This window comes from Mirounga angustirostris, unplaced genomic scaffold (genome assembly GCF_029215605.1).
Source record: "Mirounga angustirostris isolate CCGP_5_RB_7025 unplaced genomic scaffold, mMirAng1.0.hap1 SCAF_12, whole genome shotgun sequence".
In the NCBI taxonomy this organism is placed as follows: domain Eukaryota; kingdom Metazoa; phylum Chordata; class Mammalia; order Carnivora; family Phocidae; genus Mirounga; species Mirounga angustirostris.
In genome coordinates this window covers 65,201,269-65,214,373 of record NW_026991720.1, presented here as the reverse complement: position 1 = coordinate 65,214,373, position 13,105 = coordinate 65,201,269, and the positions used below count along the sequence as shown (strand labels likewise).

The window sequence follows — 13,105 nt, the reverse complement described above, 5'->3', positions numbered from 1 at the left end:
TCCAAAAAAATTCACTTTAGTGAAAAATCTAATTTTTTGAGGATGAAAGAATCTGTCACATATTTGCTGATTCCTTAAGAACTTCAAAACAAAACTGTACTAGGATAGAAAACTTACTAATACAGCCTCAGGAAAACAAAAACACTAATTCAAGAAGATACATGCACGCCTTTGCTTATTGTAACATTATTTACAATAACCTAGATATAGAAGCAACCTAAGTGTCCATTGATAGATGAATGGATAAAGAAGATGTGGTGTGTGTGTGTGTTTAAATATGTATAAACTTAATACATAAAATAAAACATACGAAAAGCATATATAATTATATAATAGACACACGATGGAATGTTACTCAGCCATAAAAAGGAATAAGATCTTGCCCATTTGTGACAAAATGAGTGGACCTAGAGAATATTATGCTATGTGAAATAAGTCAGAGAAAGACAAATACCATATGATTTCCCCTATATGTGGAATCTAAAAAACAAAACAAGCAAACAGAAACAGATCCATAAATACAAACTGGTGGTTGCCAGAGGGGAGGGGGGAGGGGGATGCACGAAATGGGTGAAGGGGATTAGGAGGTCTATGCTTCTAGTTATAGAACCAGTAAGTTAGGGACGCCTGGGTGGCTCAGTTAAGCATCTACCTTCGGCTCAGGTCATGATCCCAGGATTCTGGGATCGAGCCCCATGTCGGGCTCCCTGCTCAGTGGGGAGTCTGTTTCTCTCTCTGCCTGCCGCTCCCCCTGCTTGTGCGCTGGCTCTCTCTGAAAAATAAAAATCTTTAAAAAAAAAAAAAACAAACGAGTAAGTCACAGAGATGAAAGGTACAGCATAGGGAATATACTCAGTGGTATTATAATAGCATTATATGGTGACAGATGGTAGCTACACTTGTGAGCATTTCATAATGTATAGAGTTGTCAATTCACTATGTTGTACACCTGAAACTAATGTACATTTTACTTAATGTACATTATACTTAATAAATGAAATTTTGTATATATATATGTTCTGCTTTTAAATAAGTTGTATTCTAATTTCATAGTAGCCATTTCAGAATTACTCTAGGGTAACCTTCACACTTACAACTAAAATACTGATTTTTAGAATTTTTTAGATTGACAATTAAGTGTGCCCCAAAGTTTTAATAAACAAAATGTCACCATTAGTGAATCTGCCAGGAGCTAAAAAAAGAAAATTGTCCTGTTAAGTGTATCAGTGTTCTAAGCCTTTATATTTCCTATTGTTATTTTGTATGAATAGTTGTTTTTAAAAATCTGTTTCGTTCTTACAATTCTTGTAACCTTCCAACAAAACAAGTTGGTTAAGGAAATGGATATATATATATTACTGTTCTAGATTAAGAAAAAGGAATACAGAAAGACTGTGTATCAAAAAGGACACAAATGAAAGAGAACTCAGATTCTTAAGTATTTTAACTACAAATCTATACATCATTCTTTTACTGATTAACAGTACTGACGCTTTTATAAAAAGTAACATTTTCCTTGACTTATATATCTAAATTTTAAGAAACACTTCTGTCATGAAGTCCTCAAATACATTTTTGAAAATGCCCTTTGCTCATGGGTTACCCTGGAACTTCACACATCTTATACTGCTAAGCAATTTTGTCCAAAAACACCTGCACCAATGATTTATTCTTTGTTCATTCTAAGGTTTAGTACAGAGTTGTAATTAAAATCTAACTTTATTTAAATGAAAGAAAAAAATTTAAATAAAGTAACATTTTCTTAGCATTTGACCAAGTAAAGTAATATTCCTTTGGGAATATATCTTTCCTTAATTGGAAAGTTTTACTTTTTTATTTGTTTACAAAATGAACTAATATTTACATAATTGAATATTCTTTTTATAGTAGAGTAGTCATTGTCAGGTTGTGACGATGCTATAGGTTTGGTTTAATAGCATTGTGTAGATAAATGCAGTTTGTATTTCAGTAGTTAATGGTTTCAGCCTTCACTTAACTTGATTATTTGTTATAGAAAAAATTATCCATCTTGAGTCTTGCCTAGTTTTATCTTACTCCATTTTTCTCTCTGACAGTGTTTCTGAAAATTCTGAAATGACAAAGCTCAGAGTAAAAACAGTAAATAGTGAAAATTAGTTGTAAATAAACTAAGAGTATAGGAATATATTGGTACTTTTTCTTAGCCTTGCAATCTTGCCTATATAAGAACAAAATATTTTAAGTGATTAATATATAGAATTTTACTCATTGAACTTTGTTAGTAGGCAGATTGGGAAAATGGAGTAAGATTTATCTTTACAGCCGAAGCAGAGTAGGGAGGGTCCGCTGTGACAGAAGCCCTGAGGCCATGTAATCAGCATGACATCAGCTGCACTAAGCTGTAGGTTCTTTATTTGTAAGGAGGCTGAAAAGAGCTCTACGGTCTCTTCGGGTCTAAAATATATGTTTCTGTGATTATAGTTTCATTTCTATTTCTTATTTTTGCCGCGCAGAACAGTGCATTAGAACCAAGCCAAATTATGAGTTGTCCTACATAGATGGATACCAAAACAGTAGAATTGTTTTGGGTTACATTAACATCCTTTATGGAATAGTAATAGAATAAATGCCTTTATTAGAAATTTTGGGTAATCTGTAAAGGAAGTGGAAAACATGGTTCTGTTCTGATCTCTAAAAAATATAAAGAATGAACAGACAGAAAAATCTCTACCTGCGAGTATGCGATTCTGCTTTTCCTACTAGCAAGTCCGAGCGACTTCTTGCAGTTCGAGCACTTCGCGCGGCACCTGGTGGTTGGATGGGTGTCTGCCTGGGCCAGACACGGTGGTAGGCGCTGGGGACTCCCCTACCCTGGAGGGGCGTTACGGGAAGGGCTAGCCTCGGGTACCTCCAGAGAGCTACGGAATTTGTAGGACAGCTTATCCTTCCCCAGTGGCTCGAAGGAAGCTTCGCGCTCAGTCGAGGCAGCGTACGCAGTCGGAGACTGGTGTCTTTGCCGTCTGAAGCCCGGCCGCGGCGAGGCGGTCGTGGAGGGTGGAAGGCCGGCCGCGCGGCGTGCCGCCTCCGCTGTGGGCCCTTTGCTCTGCGCCCTGGCGCTCCCACGCGTGACGCCTCTTTCTCTTCCAGCCCGTGGAGATCCCGGACGGCCGGAGGGCCCCGCTGCCCGCCCACTGCCGGAGCAGCAGCACGCGCAGCATCGACACCCAGACGCCCTCGGTGCCGGAGCGCAGCAGTAGCTGCAGCAGCCACTCACCTTGCGTCTCCCCCTTCTGCCCCCCCGGGTCCCAGGACGGTAGCCCTTGCTCAGCAGAAGACTTGCTCTATGAGCGTGATAAAGGTGAGACGGGAGTCAGCCGCTTGGATAGACGGTTCGTCGTAGGGCCGTGCTCGCTCTACTTTCTCCGTCTCAGACCATTGCATCCCTTTTTTCCTGTGGTGGAAGGGTGGGGTCGTAAAGGACTGGTTAATGTAGGTTCGTTCATTGGCTTCCCGTGCCCCCTTCTTTGTGACTCTCACAAACATCTTCCATAAATGTGTCAGGAGCGCAGCGCATGGTTCTGACCGCTGATGAAAGCTATCCCATGGAGTGCCCACAGCGTTACACCCCATAACACACGGGGTATTGTCCGAGCTGATGATGCTTGTGGTAGAGGTTATACTGCGCATGCCTAACGGTCGATGTTGTCATCCCAGATCGACTTAGGAGGAAGTAATTTCTAGATACTCTGTTGGAAGGGTGGGGATATTTTTAACCAAGTAGGTAGTTTGATAAGTACCTACCAGATATCAAGTGTTGGTGGGGTATGTAAAAGAATTGTTAACTAACTCCAACGAGAGTGCGGCACCTCTGGGATTTTTGTTACTTGTCGGGCCTCAGCTGTCTCCCCTGACTCTCCTGTCCCTGTGTCAGGCACCTGGCCACCACTTACTCTCTCCTTTCAGTTGCTGGCCCCCTCAGACCCAGACACAGAAGGCAGCAAAGATAGCCCAGCTTCTACCTCCCTAGCCACTTCCAAAGAAACACTGAACGTATCACACATTTACTGCTTCTCACCATAGAGAAATCCACCGTAGGCGACCAGACTTTTAAAACTTAAAAAGGTAAAGGTGACAGAATCTTGTAGGATTTTTGTGGTCCTTGTCCTCATTTGACTGTCATTCCCCTTCATTTGTTTTATTTGGAGGTATTATTACATTTAAATGGCCAGATTTTAAGTGCTCGGCCCATTGAATTTTTACATATGTATGCACTCACGGAACTACTACCTAGCTGAAGATACAGAACATTTTTAGCATCCCAGAAGGCTCCCTCGGGCCCCCTTCCCTCTCCATCTGGAAGTAACCACTGTTCTGATTTCCACCACCATAATTTAATTTTTCCATGTTATTGTATTTAACAGAAATGGAATGGTGCATGTGTATTCTTGTGTCTGGCTTCTTTCACTCATCATTATGCCTAACTCTGCTGAGATGTTAAATAGAAGTTACTTTGGACTTTGTCTTCTGCTTTCCTTTCTGTGGTGGATCTCAGCCGTTCTCCGCTTGCTTTTCACCTTTTCCTGATTGACAAGCCTTGTGCACTTCCTGTCTCCATTATGGATGTCTTGAAGGCAGTACCACAGGCATCTCTTTGCTTCAGGTGGGAAGTCCTGATAGATCATAGAATGTCAGACGAGGGAACCTTGATTTCACTGAGGCATCATCCTACTGGCGCAAACACCTTTAGTCACTTCCTCATAACATATACTATGGATGTTTCACAGTTAAACAAACAAGAAGACACCTTGCTTCTCATAGGATTTTGAAGGTCATTGGAAATATTTAAAGAATAGTTATTTGTTTTAGGCTACCCAGGTGGTAAATGGCAAGACAGGTCTGTCTTGATTCCAAAACCTGTATTCTGTGTTTGTTATATCAGTAGAAAGGATAAGTGCAGTTCAGGTTGACCACTCTTGCTATTTATTAGTACGTGTAGTTGGGAAAAGTAAAAAATAGCAGTAATAATAAGGCTAGGCAGTTAATTTCTTTTTTTTTTTTTTTAAGATTTTTATTTTATTTATTTGACAGAGACACAGCGAGAGAGGGAACACAAGCAGGGGGAGTGGGAGAGGGAGAAGCAGGCTCCCCGCAGAGCAGGGAGCCCGATGCGGGACTCGATCCCAGGACCCTGGGATCATGACCTGAGCTGAAGGCAGTTGCTTAACCAACTGAGCCACCCAGGCGCCCTAGGCAGTTAATTTCTTGAGTTTTGTTTTCTTCTTTCTAAGTTTAATATTGTGGATAACTGAGAGACACTGAACCAAAAAGGAAGTGTATTAGGAAGGTGATGAGTGAGTTCCACTCTGGTTAACTGTTCGTGAGATTGCCTTCGGGGCCTCTGTGTGCCAGTATGCAGTGAGGCGGGTAAATACATGGTTTCTGCATTTCAGAAAAGGTACTCACTTAGATCCAAGTTTAAGCCAGTATATGTTTTTACATAGAACATATGTAAGCTTAAGGGGTACAGTGTAATGATTTGATACATGTATAGATTTGCAAAATGTTTACCACAATAAGTTTAGTTACCATATCCTTCACCTCACGTAATTACCATTTTGTTGTTGTTGCTATGGTGAGAACATTAAAGTCTTACTCTCATAGCAGCTTTGAAGTATGCAATACAGTATTAACTAGAGTCACCATGCTGTACCTTAGATCCCCAGAACTTATTCATCTTACAACTGAAAGTTTGTACTCTTTGTCATCTTCCCCTATCCTTGGCCCCTGGCAACCACTATCCTACTCTCTATTTCTATAAGTTCGATGTTTTTTAAGATTCCACGTATAAGTGAGATCATACAGTATTTTTCTCTGACTTATTTCACTTACCATAATGCCCTCAAGGTCTATTCATGTTGTTACAAATGGTAGGATTTCCTTTTTTATGGCTGAATAACATTCCTGTGTGTGTGTGTGTGTGTTCGTGTTTGTGTGCACGTGTGTTTATTTTCTTCATTCATCCATCAAGGGCCACTTAGGTTATTTCCATGTTTGGGCTATTATGGATAATGCTGCAATGAACATAGGAATGTAGGTGTCTCTTCAAGATAGTGTAAGAATCTGAATTCTGACCATTTCTTAGATAAGTTAGACCTTTTTCTAAGACTTTTCCTTTTTTTGTATATTTTCCTCTATGTCTTTTTATTCTTCCATACCAGATATCTGCCCACATCACACAAATTTTTTTTCCCTTATGTTCCTCTTGTTTTTTTTTTTTTTTGATGTAAAATGAGAACATTGGTCCAGCTCATCTCTAAGACCCAACAGTTTTTTTCCTAATTAAAAAAATATTTCTTAGTAAAGTGGGGTGATAATACCTACCTCATATCATTATTGGGGTTAACGAGATATTGTAGCAAAGTACTTAGCACAACCATTCGTCCATAGTAAACAATAAATTGTGTTGGGTGTGGCTAATTGTGACTTTTTAAAAATCTCTGTAAAAATTATGGAGATCTCAGAATCATTTTAGACATTTTTCTGTTTTCTACAAGACTATTTCAGCTTGGGAATTAAGACACTAGTTTCTTGGGGCGCCTGGGTGGCTCAGTTGGTTAAGCGACTGCCTTCGGCTCAGGTCATGATCCTGGAGTCCTGGGATCGAGTCCCGCATCAGGCTCCCTGCTCGGCAGGGAGTCTGCTTCTCCCTCTGACCCTCCTCCCTCTCATGCTCTCTGTCTCTCATTGTCTCTCTCGCAAATAAAGTCTTAAAAAAAAAAAAAAAAAAGACACTAGTTTCTTAACATATTGACCATATTTAGCTTTGAGCATTACTTTGTGATTAAGATTAAGTTGATGTTACTGTTCCCTGGAAAAATAGGTGACCTTATATTACAGTGTGAATTTTCTAGTTCTTAAATAAATCAAGTCTCCTCTTTATGAAGAAAAAATTAAAATAACATCTATCTCTCATATATGCATGTATGTCTATATGTATATTACAGTGTGAACTTTCTAGTTCTTAAATAAATCAAGTCCCCTCTTTATGAAGAAAAAATTAAAATAACATCTGCCTCTCATATATGCATGTATGTCTATACGTACACATACGTATGGATTTTAGGATCAGGAATGGAGGTTTATGTATTTAACTTTCCAGTTTAAGAAACATTTGTTGAACGTGGACTGTATGTCAGGTACTCCACTAGAGAGTGGAAAAATCAAGATGAATAAGATGTGAAATCTGTTTTTAAGGAATTTATGGTCTAATATGGAATAATAGTAATGTAAACAAATAATACACTATTATACAAGTAGGTTTAGAATACCAAAGGTACTAAAGAGGGAGTTGTTAGTTTTATAGTTTCGAAACCTACATATGTTATATCATTTAAACTATAGAAATAGTCTCTGACTCATTACTTCTCTATGTACAGTCTGAATTTTGTGTTTTTTAAAGATACTCATTCTGTCTTATAATTTGCATTTTACAGTAAAGAAAAAAATGGAAGCTATAGATTTTGAATAGGTTTGTATTATTAACTATGAAAACAGCATTGATACTATAATTTTGTAATCAACTCGAATATATTTGGAGTACCTACATATTCTGCAGTTCCTGTAGAGAAACTTTTTCTGTGGTAGAATAGCTAGCTCAGACATTGTTAGGCCCCTGGATAGGCATGCCCGAGAGGGGAAGGGGTAGCCATTGTGAACACATGCTCTCATGAGCGATGTGCTGGTGAGCTCATTAGTTTTCTAATACTCATCTGTGACATACTTATCCTTTTTCTGATTTTGATAACAATACTTCTTCCTATTCCTAACATATATTCTTTTCCATGAACCATGTACAGTTTGGGACCTATAAAATAATTTCAGTTGATTAGTATATTGGTTTTTTCCTTTGGCTATTTCAGTTGCAGTGCCAAGACAAAAACACTCTGACTATTGAGAAAGGTCCAGCCATTAAGAGACTGTTTTCAGACTTGGGATTCCTTTGTTCTTTTTTCTTTTTTTGCTAGGTTTTCCCAGTGACCTAAAGACTCTAGGCAGCCTGGTCACATGTATAAAGTTGTCAGGCTAACTAACCTAGTACCCACCACAGTTCCTACATTATGGTCCATGTGGAGAATTCAGGATCCAGAATAAGAGCTCTCATCTTGACATCCTCAGAATATACCCTAAGAGTTAGCCTAAATTTTTTTTACATTATCATACCCAAAATGCAAGGAGGAAAACAGTCATTTATATAATACAGATGGCAGCATCAGAATATTCTTTTAGCAGCTCTGCCAGCACTCCTGATGGTGGCCAGAGTGGAGCTGGGCGAGCCACAAGCTCAAGACATGAACCCGCCACTTAGAGTTGATCTTTGGCACAGTTTGCTTAGGCAGTTGTTCTACCTTCTGCAATTTTGCAAGATATTGTGGAAACACTGATTATTCTAATCATGAAGTCAACTAAACCATTCTACCCAGGCCAGCTACTAACCGTCATATTCCAAGAGTCCATAAGTTGGGTACTTGGAACTTAACTGAATTTTCCCACAAGAACAACGTATGTTATGTGGATGGAGTTTCCCAAGGCCTATTTACCTCATACTGTGATGAACTCATTAATATTCTTAAACTTCGGGTGTTAGGACTGAGTATCCGTTGGTTGTAGGGGAGAAAAAAATAAAGTATTATCTTGTCTTTTCTGGGTCCAGGGCCGCCCCTAGTCAGACTTTTGAAAGAGACTCTTTTTGACATCATCTTATTCCTTTCTACATACATTTTAATTCTATTTGCATTTATCGCTAGGGCTCATGTATCTCTAGGGCTCTTCTTTGACCTTTGCCCTTAACAGACTTTAGCCCTCTATCTTCTAGAGAGCCTACAATCAGCCGAGATTTTGTGGTACTTTTTGTGTTTATTCTGTGAAAATAAATATGTTGGATATACTGCTTTTAGCCACTATATCTTAAAATCACTGCTTTTGAGCCTGAGTCTGTTTTCTCTATCAAAAGAATCTCCGCATGTATAGGAGGAGATGTTCTAGGATGCCTTATCTTAGAAGAACCTCTTGGTGGTAAAATCCCAAAGAGTATAGAGATACAACACTGGAATTATTCCATAGGTTAATGATGACCTATCTAGAATCCTGTCCCTAACATCATCTCCCTGATTCTCTCTTTCAAGATAATATGTAAAATCATATATATTCCCATTGTCTGACAGCACATAAGAAGCATCCAATAAATGCTTATTTCCCTCTTTAGAAAATGTTCACTGTTGCCCTGAGGGCAGATGCTGTGCTAGCGGTCTATGGATGATGAGTAATTATTTATAATTCAAAACTAATTAGTAAGTATGCATCTCAGTTCTAGTAGTTACAACCCAGAGTCTAGAATAGAAACAAACCAAAATTTATTAACATGCCTGCATATATATATTTCACTTAATCTCCTATTATCTATTTACCAGAATATAAGCTCCAGTAGGAGCAGGTAACTTCATTTTGCTCCTTGCTTTCTCCTCAGCGAATAGGGTAATGCCTGGCACAGAGTAGTGCCTAGTGGAGAGTCTTTTGAGTATTCCTTTAGGACCTTTCTTTATGGTATGTCCATTTTTCAGGGTATATTTTTATAGCTGTGTTGAATATCAGTATCTTTTTCTTTAGGTTATTAAATTGTATGTCTTAGGCTTTTGAATGTTCAGGAAGGGTGTGATAATGTCCTCCTCCCCCCCATCACCAAAAAAACAAGACCGTAAATAGAACTAAACAACTAAGAGTATACTAATTTAGTGATGGGCCTTTGGTGGAAAAGAAGCCATGAAGTTCAAATTCCCCTATTGAAATGATGTGAAAGGAAGTAACTTTGCTAAAATCCATCTCATCTTCCACTCTGTTCATGACTGGGGAGAAAATAGGGTATCAGTTAGAGGAAAAGGGGATCTATTTAATTTTCTCCCTGTTATCTTTTGTGTTCCTCTAAGAAGAAGTATCAACACGTAGAGGCCGTTCCTTACACTGTGTCTCCTTGTGAGACTAATAGAAGGCAAGCCCAATGAGGCTGTTACTTGAGCTATGAGATTTTAGTTAGAAGCATGGAACGTGAGACTGGAAGGAATGTAATCGATCATCTATCTAGTCCCCTCCTCATATCTCCAGTGAGGGCACTAGAGTTGAGATAGATCAAAACTTAGTGAGACAGAGAGCCTAACGGTAATGAGCTCCAACTCGGGTACAGCTGGGTTGAATCCCTGCTCAGCCAATTACTGAATCACGTGTCCTTGGGCAAATTACTCAACCTCTCTATCTCAGTGTTTTCCTCTATAAGTTAGGGATAATGATGGTACCTGCCTCATAGGATTGTTACAGTGATTAAATGTGCTCAGGTGATTTTACTTTTGTCATCTATAATATTACCATAATCCTATGAGTAGGGACAGTGTTGTTATTTTAAGAAAGGGGAATCTGAGGCGTAGAAAATGAAGTCACTTTCCTAAATTCTTTGGAGTCCAACAGTGATCTTCTGTAGGAACCTCATACGACTACTTGCTGCCCTTGCAGGAGGAATAGCCTCATGCAGGCCTTCCACTGTGAAAGGTCCTGGTGTGTGGAGAACAGTCAGAAACTGTGTGGCTGGAACTCTGGGGTGAATGGTGGGGAGCAGAAAGCAGTGAGGGGAGAGCGGTAGAAAGGCCACTGTTTCATAAGAGGCCTTGTAGGCCTTGTGAAGAGAAATGAAGGACCAAGCACAGAGCTTTATCAGCTAAAGGACATGACCAGCTTTATCTTTAAGGGCCACACGCAGGTGGAACTACAGAAGTGGAGAGACAGTAGAAGGACAAGGTAAGGTGCTCTTTAAATAGCCTAGTCCTGTGGTCTCCAAACTTGGTTTATCACACGCCCTTTCAGCAGTGTTTAATCTGTTCATATATTTCTAAGTTATGTATATATTTAATTCAGTCCACAAACTAAACATATACTAGCAAAGCATACTTTCTTATTCTTAAAGAAAGAAAGTGAGTATGTATAAATGTTCTAATATTCCTGCATGTCAGCAGATTGTTTTGTGCCCTGAGCTGGGAAACCACAGGTGCAGGACAGAGCAAGACTGGGGGCTACAGAGGAGTGGGAGGACAGGGACTGAAGAGGACTCAGCAGCATCTGGTGGCTGATGGACGGATGAGGTGAAGAAGGGTAAAGGCCAGGTTCTAACAGAGTTCTAGTATGAGAGATGCAGAAGGTGATTACTACCATTAATTAGGCACTGAGTATCAGAGAAGGAACAGGCTTTAAGGAGAAAACAGTGGTAAGTTTAAGATTCTATGTTGGTTTCTGCCCAAAGACATTATAATACCATTTTTCTTTAGCAAGAATTGGGGGGGAAAACGTAAATACTGAGTTTTACCTAATACAGTAAGACAACATTTAAAGCATTTTGCTTTGCCTTCTATTCTGCACATAATTAAGTGCTCAGTAAATATTTAAGTGAGCATTTAAAATCAGAGTGAAACATTTATTAGAAGTGTTTATTTTTCCCCGTTAGGATACTTTAGGAGCAATTTAATATGAACAGTGTATTTTAGTTTTTTGAAAACTGATGTCCCTGGAAATATTTCCATTTAAAAAGCTCAAGAGTATGAAAACTAAGATTATATCAGAATGATTTTCCTGAGAACCTTACTTTTCAACCTATAAAATATTCTGTATAATCTGAAATTTATTTTCAGTACAGCCATTGTGATTTATATTTACAAGAGGCAGGATTTTAGTCCATAAATTGGTTTGAGGACTATGTTCAATACAGTAATTTGCTTTCATTTTTAACTGCCATGTCAAGATAGTCAAATTCAGAGTGAGTAGTTAGCATATTAACGACTCCAGCTCACATTTGGAGGTAATAATAAGCCCTGTTCTGCATATCAGGATTATGTTTGTGGAAGAAGGATTGTACTTATTGTGAGTACACAAAAATAAAGGAGCAGCTATGATTTGTATGCTTAATTTACAAATTGTTATCAATTCAGTGAATACTAAGGGAACAGTAAGTGATTAAAACATCTCCCCCCATATGACAAATATTTAATTAATGGAACCAAACATTTGGAATGTAAGTCAAGCCCAGTATTCCCAACACAATCTTATTTGAAAGAGAGTTCAAAAACTTAAGTAGTGAAGGTTCTGATGGTAGTTTTCCTCCTTACCCTTTATTGCATGCTGGTCGAAGGGAGCTATTAGCGACAACTGATGTCTTGTTTTACTAAAATTCTGTAACCTTCTCATAACAGGTTGACTTTGAAACTTGAGAGACACCTTAGAGACTATTTCTAAAAGACAGATTTTCTCCTTACTTGTTCCCAATTTGGTCTTGGAGTTAACTGAACACACTTTCAATACAATTGGTAATGATGGCTGCTTCCAAAATTTGTTGCCAAGAAAGGCTATACAGTTTTGTGTTCCCCTGATTACATTAGGCCATTGAACCACACTACAGCTGATAATTTCAAAAGAAGTAATTTTAATACTAGAGTGGTAATTGTTTAGGTCCTATTTGGTCAATCATATTTCTAATCTAACTCTATTGGCTAACTTTTCATTATGTTCCTCATCTGTCATTGAGTATAGTTTTGGTGGAACTCTATCCTCACTCACCCAGGCTCTTACTCTGCTGTGAAGATAGAATAAGAAGGACATTCTCCTGGTTAGGTCTTCATAGAGGAATCTATAGAATCTGTGCTTTAGACATTAATTTGAATTTCAGGATAATAGATTTCTATATGCTGAAGGATGACCTTATGAGCAGTAGAGTTTATGCTAGGCAATCTAACCTGGGGAATCTGGTATTCAGATATTACCCTGCCTCCCCACCAGACACCAAATCTTACCTTTATGCACCTGAATAGAAGTAGAATGTGTGGATCTTTTAAGAATAACTTTCTCCTTCTTCTCTTCTGCCGAGAGAAAGTAGAATAGCTGCTTAATTTCTGAATGGTTCACCATTTTAAGTTTGCAAACTAGGAATGACGTGTTCTTTCTACTGTTACAGTCGTATTTATTGAGAGCTCACTGTTTCAGGCGCTATCCTGATTCTTTTATACCCATTTTTCATAGCTATCATATCAGTGGTTAGTCC

At 38.7% G+C, this 13,105-nt stretch overlaps 1 protein-coding gene across 2 annotated transcripts in view; it reads left to right on the top strand.

Annotated features, from left to right (window-relative positions):
• GLCCI1 (glucocorticoid induced 1) overlaps positions 1–13,105 on the top strand; it is a 112,203-nt gene that overhangs the window by 91,017 nt on the left and 8,081 nt on the right. For both annotated transcript variants that reach the window (XM_054505277.2, XM_064575220.1), the window contains exon 6: positions 3,127–3,337. In XM_054505277.2, the coding sequence (XP_054361252.1) occupies positions 3,127–3,337 (211 nt within the window). The remainder of the gene's footprint in view (positions 1–3,126; positions 3,338–13,105) is intronic.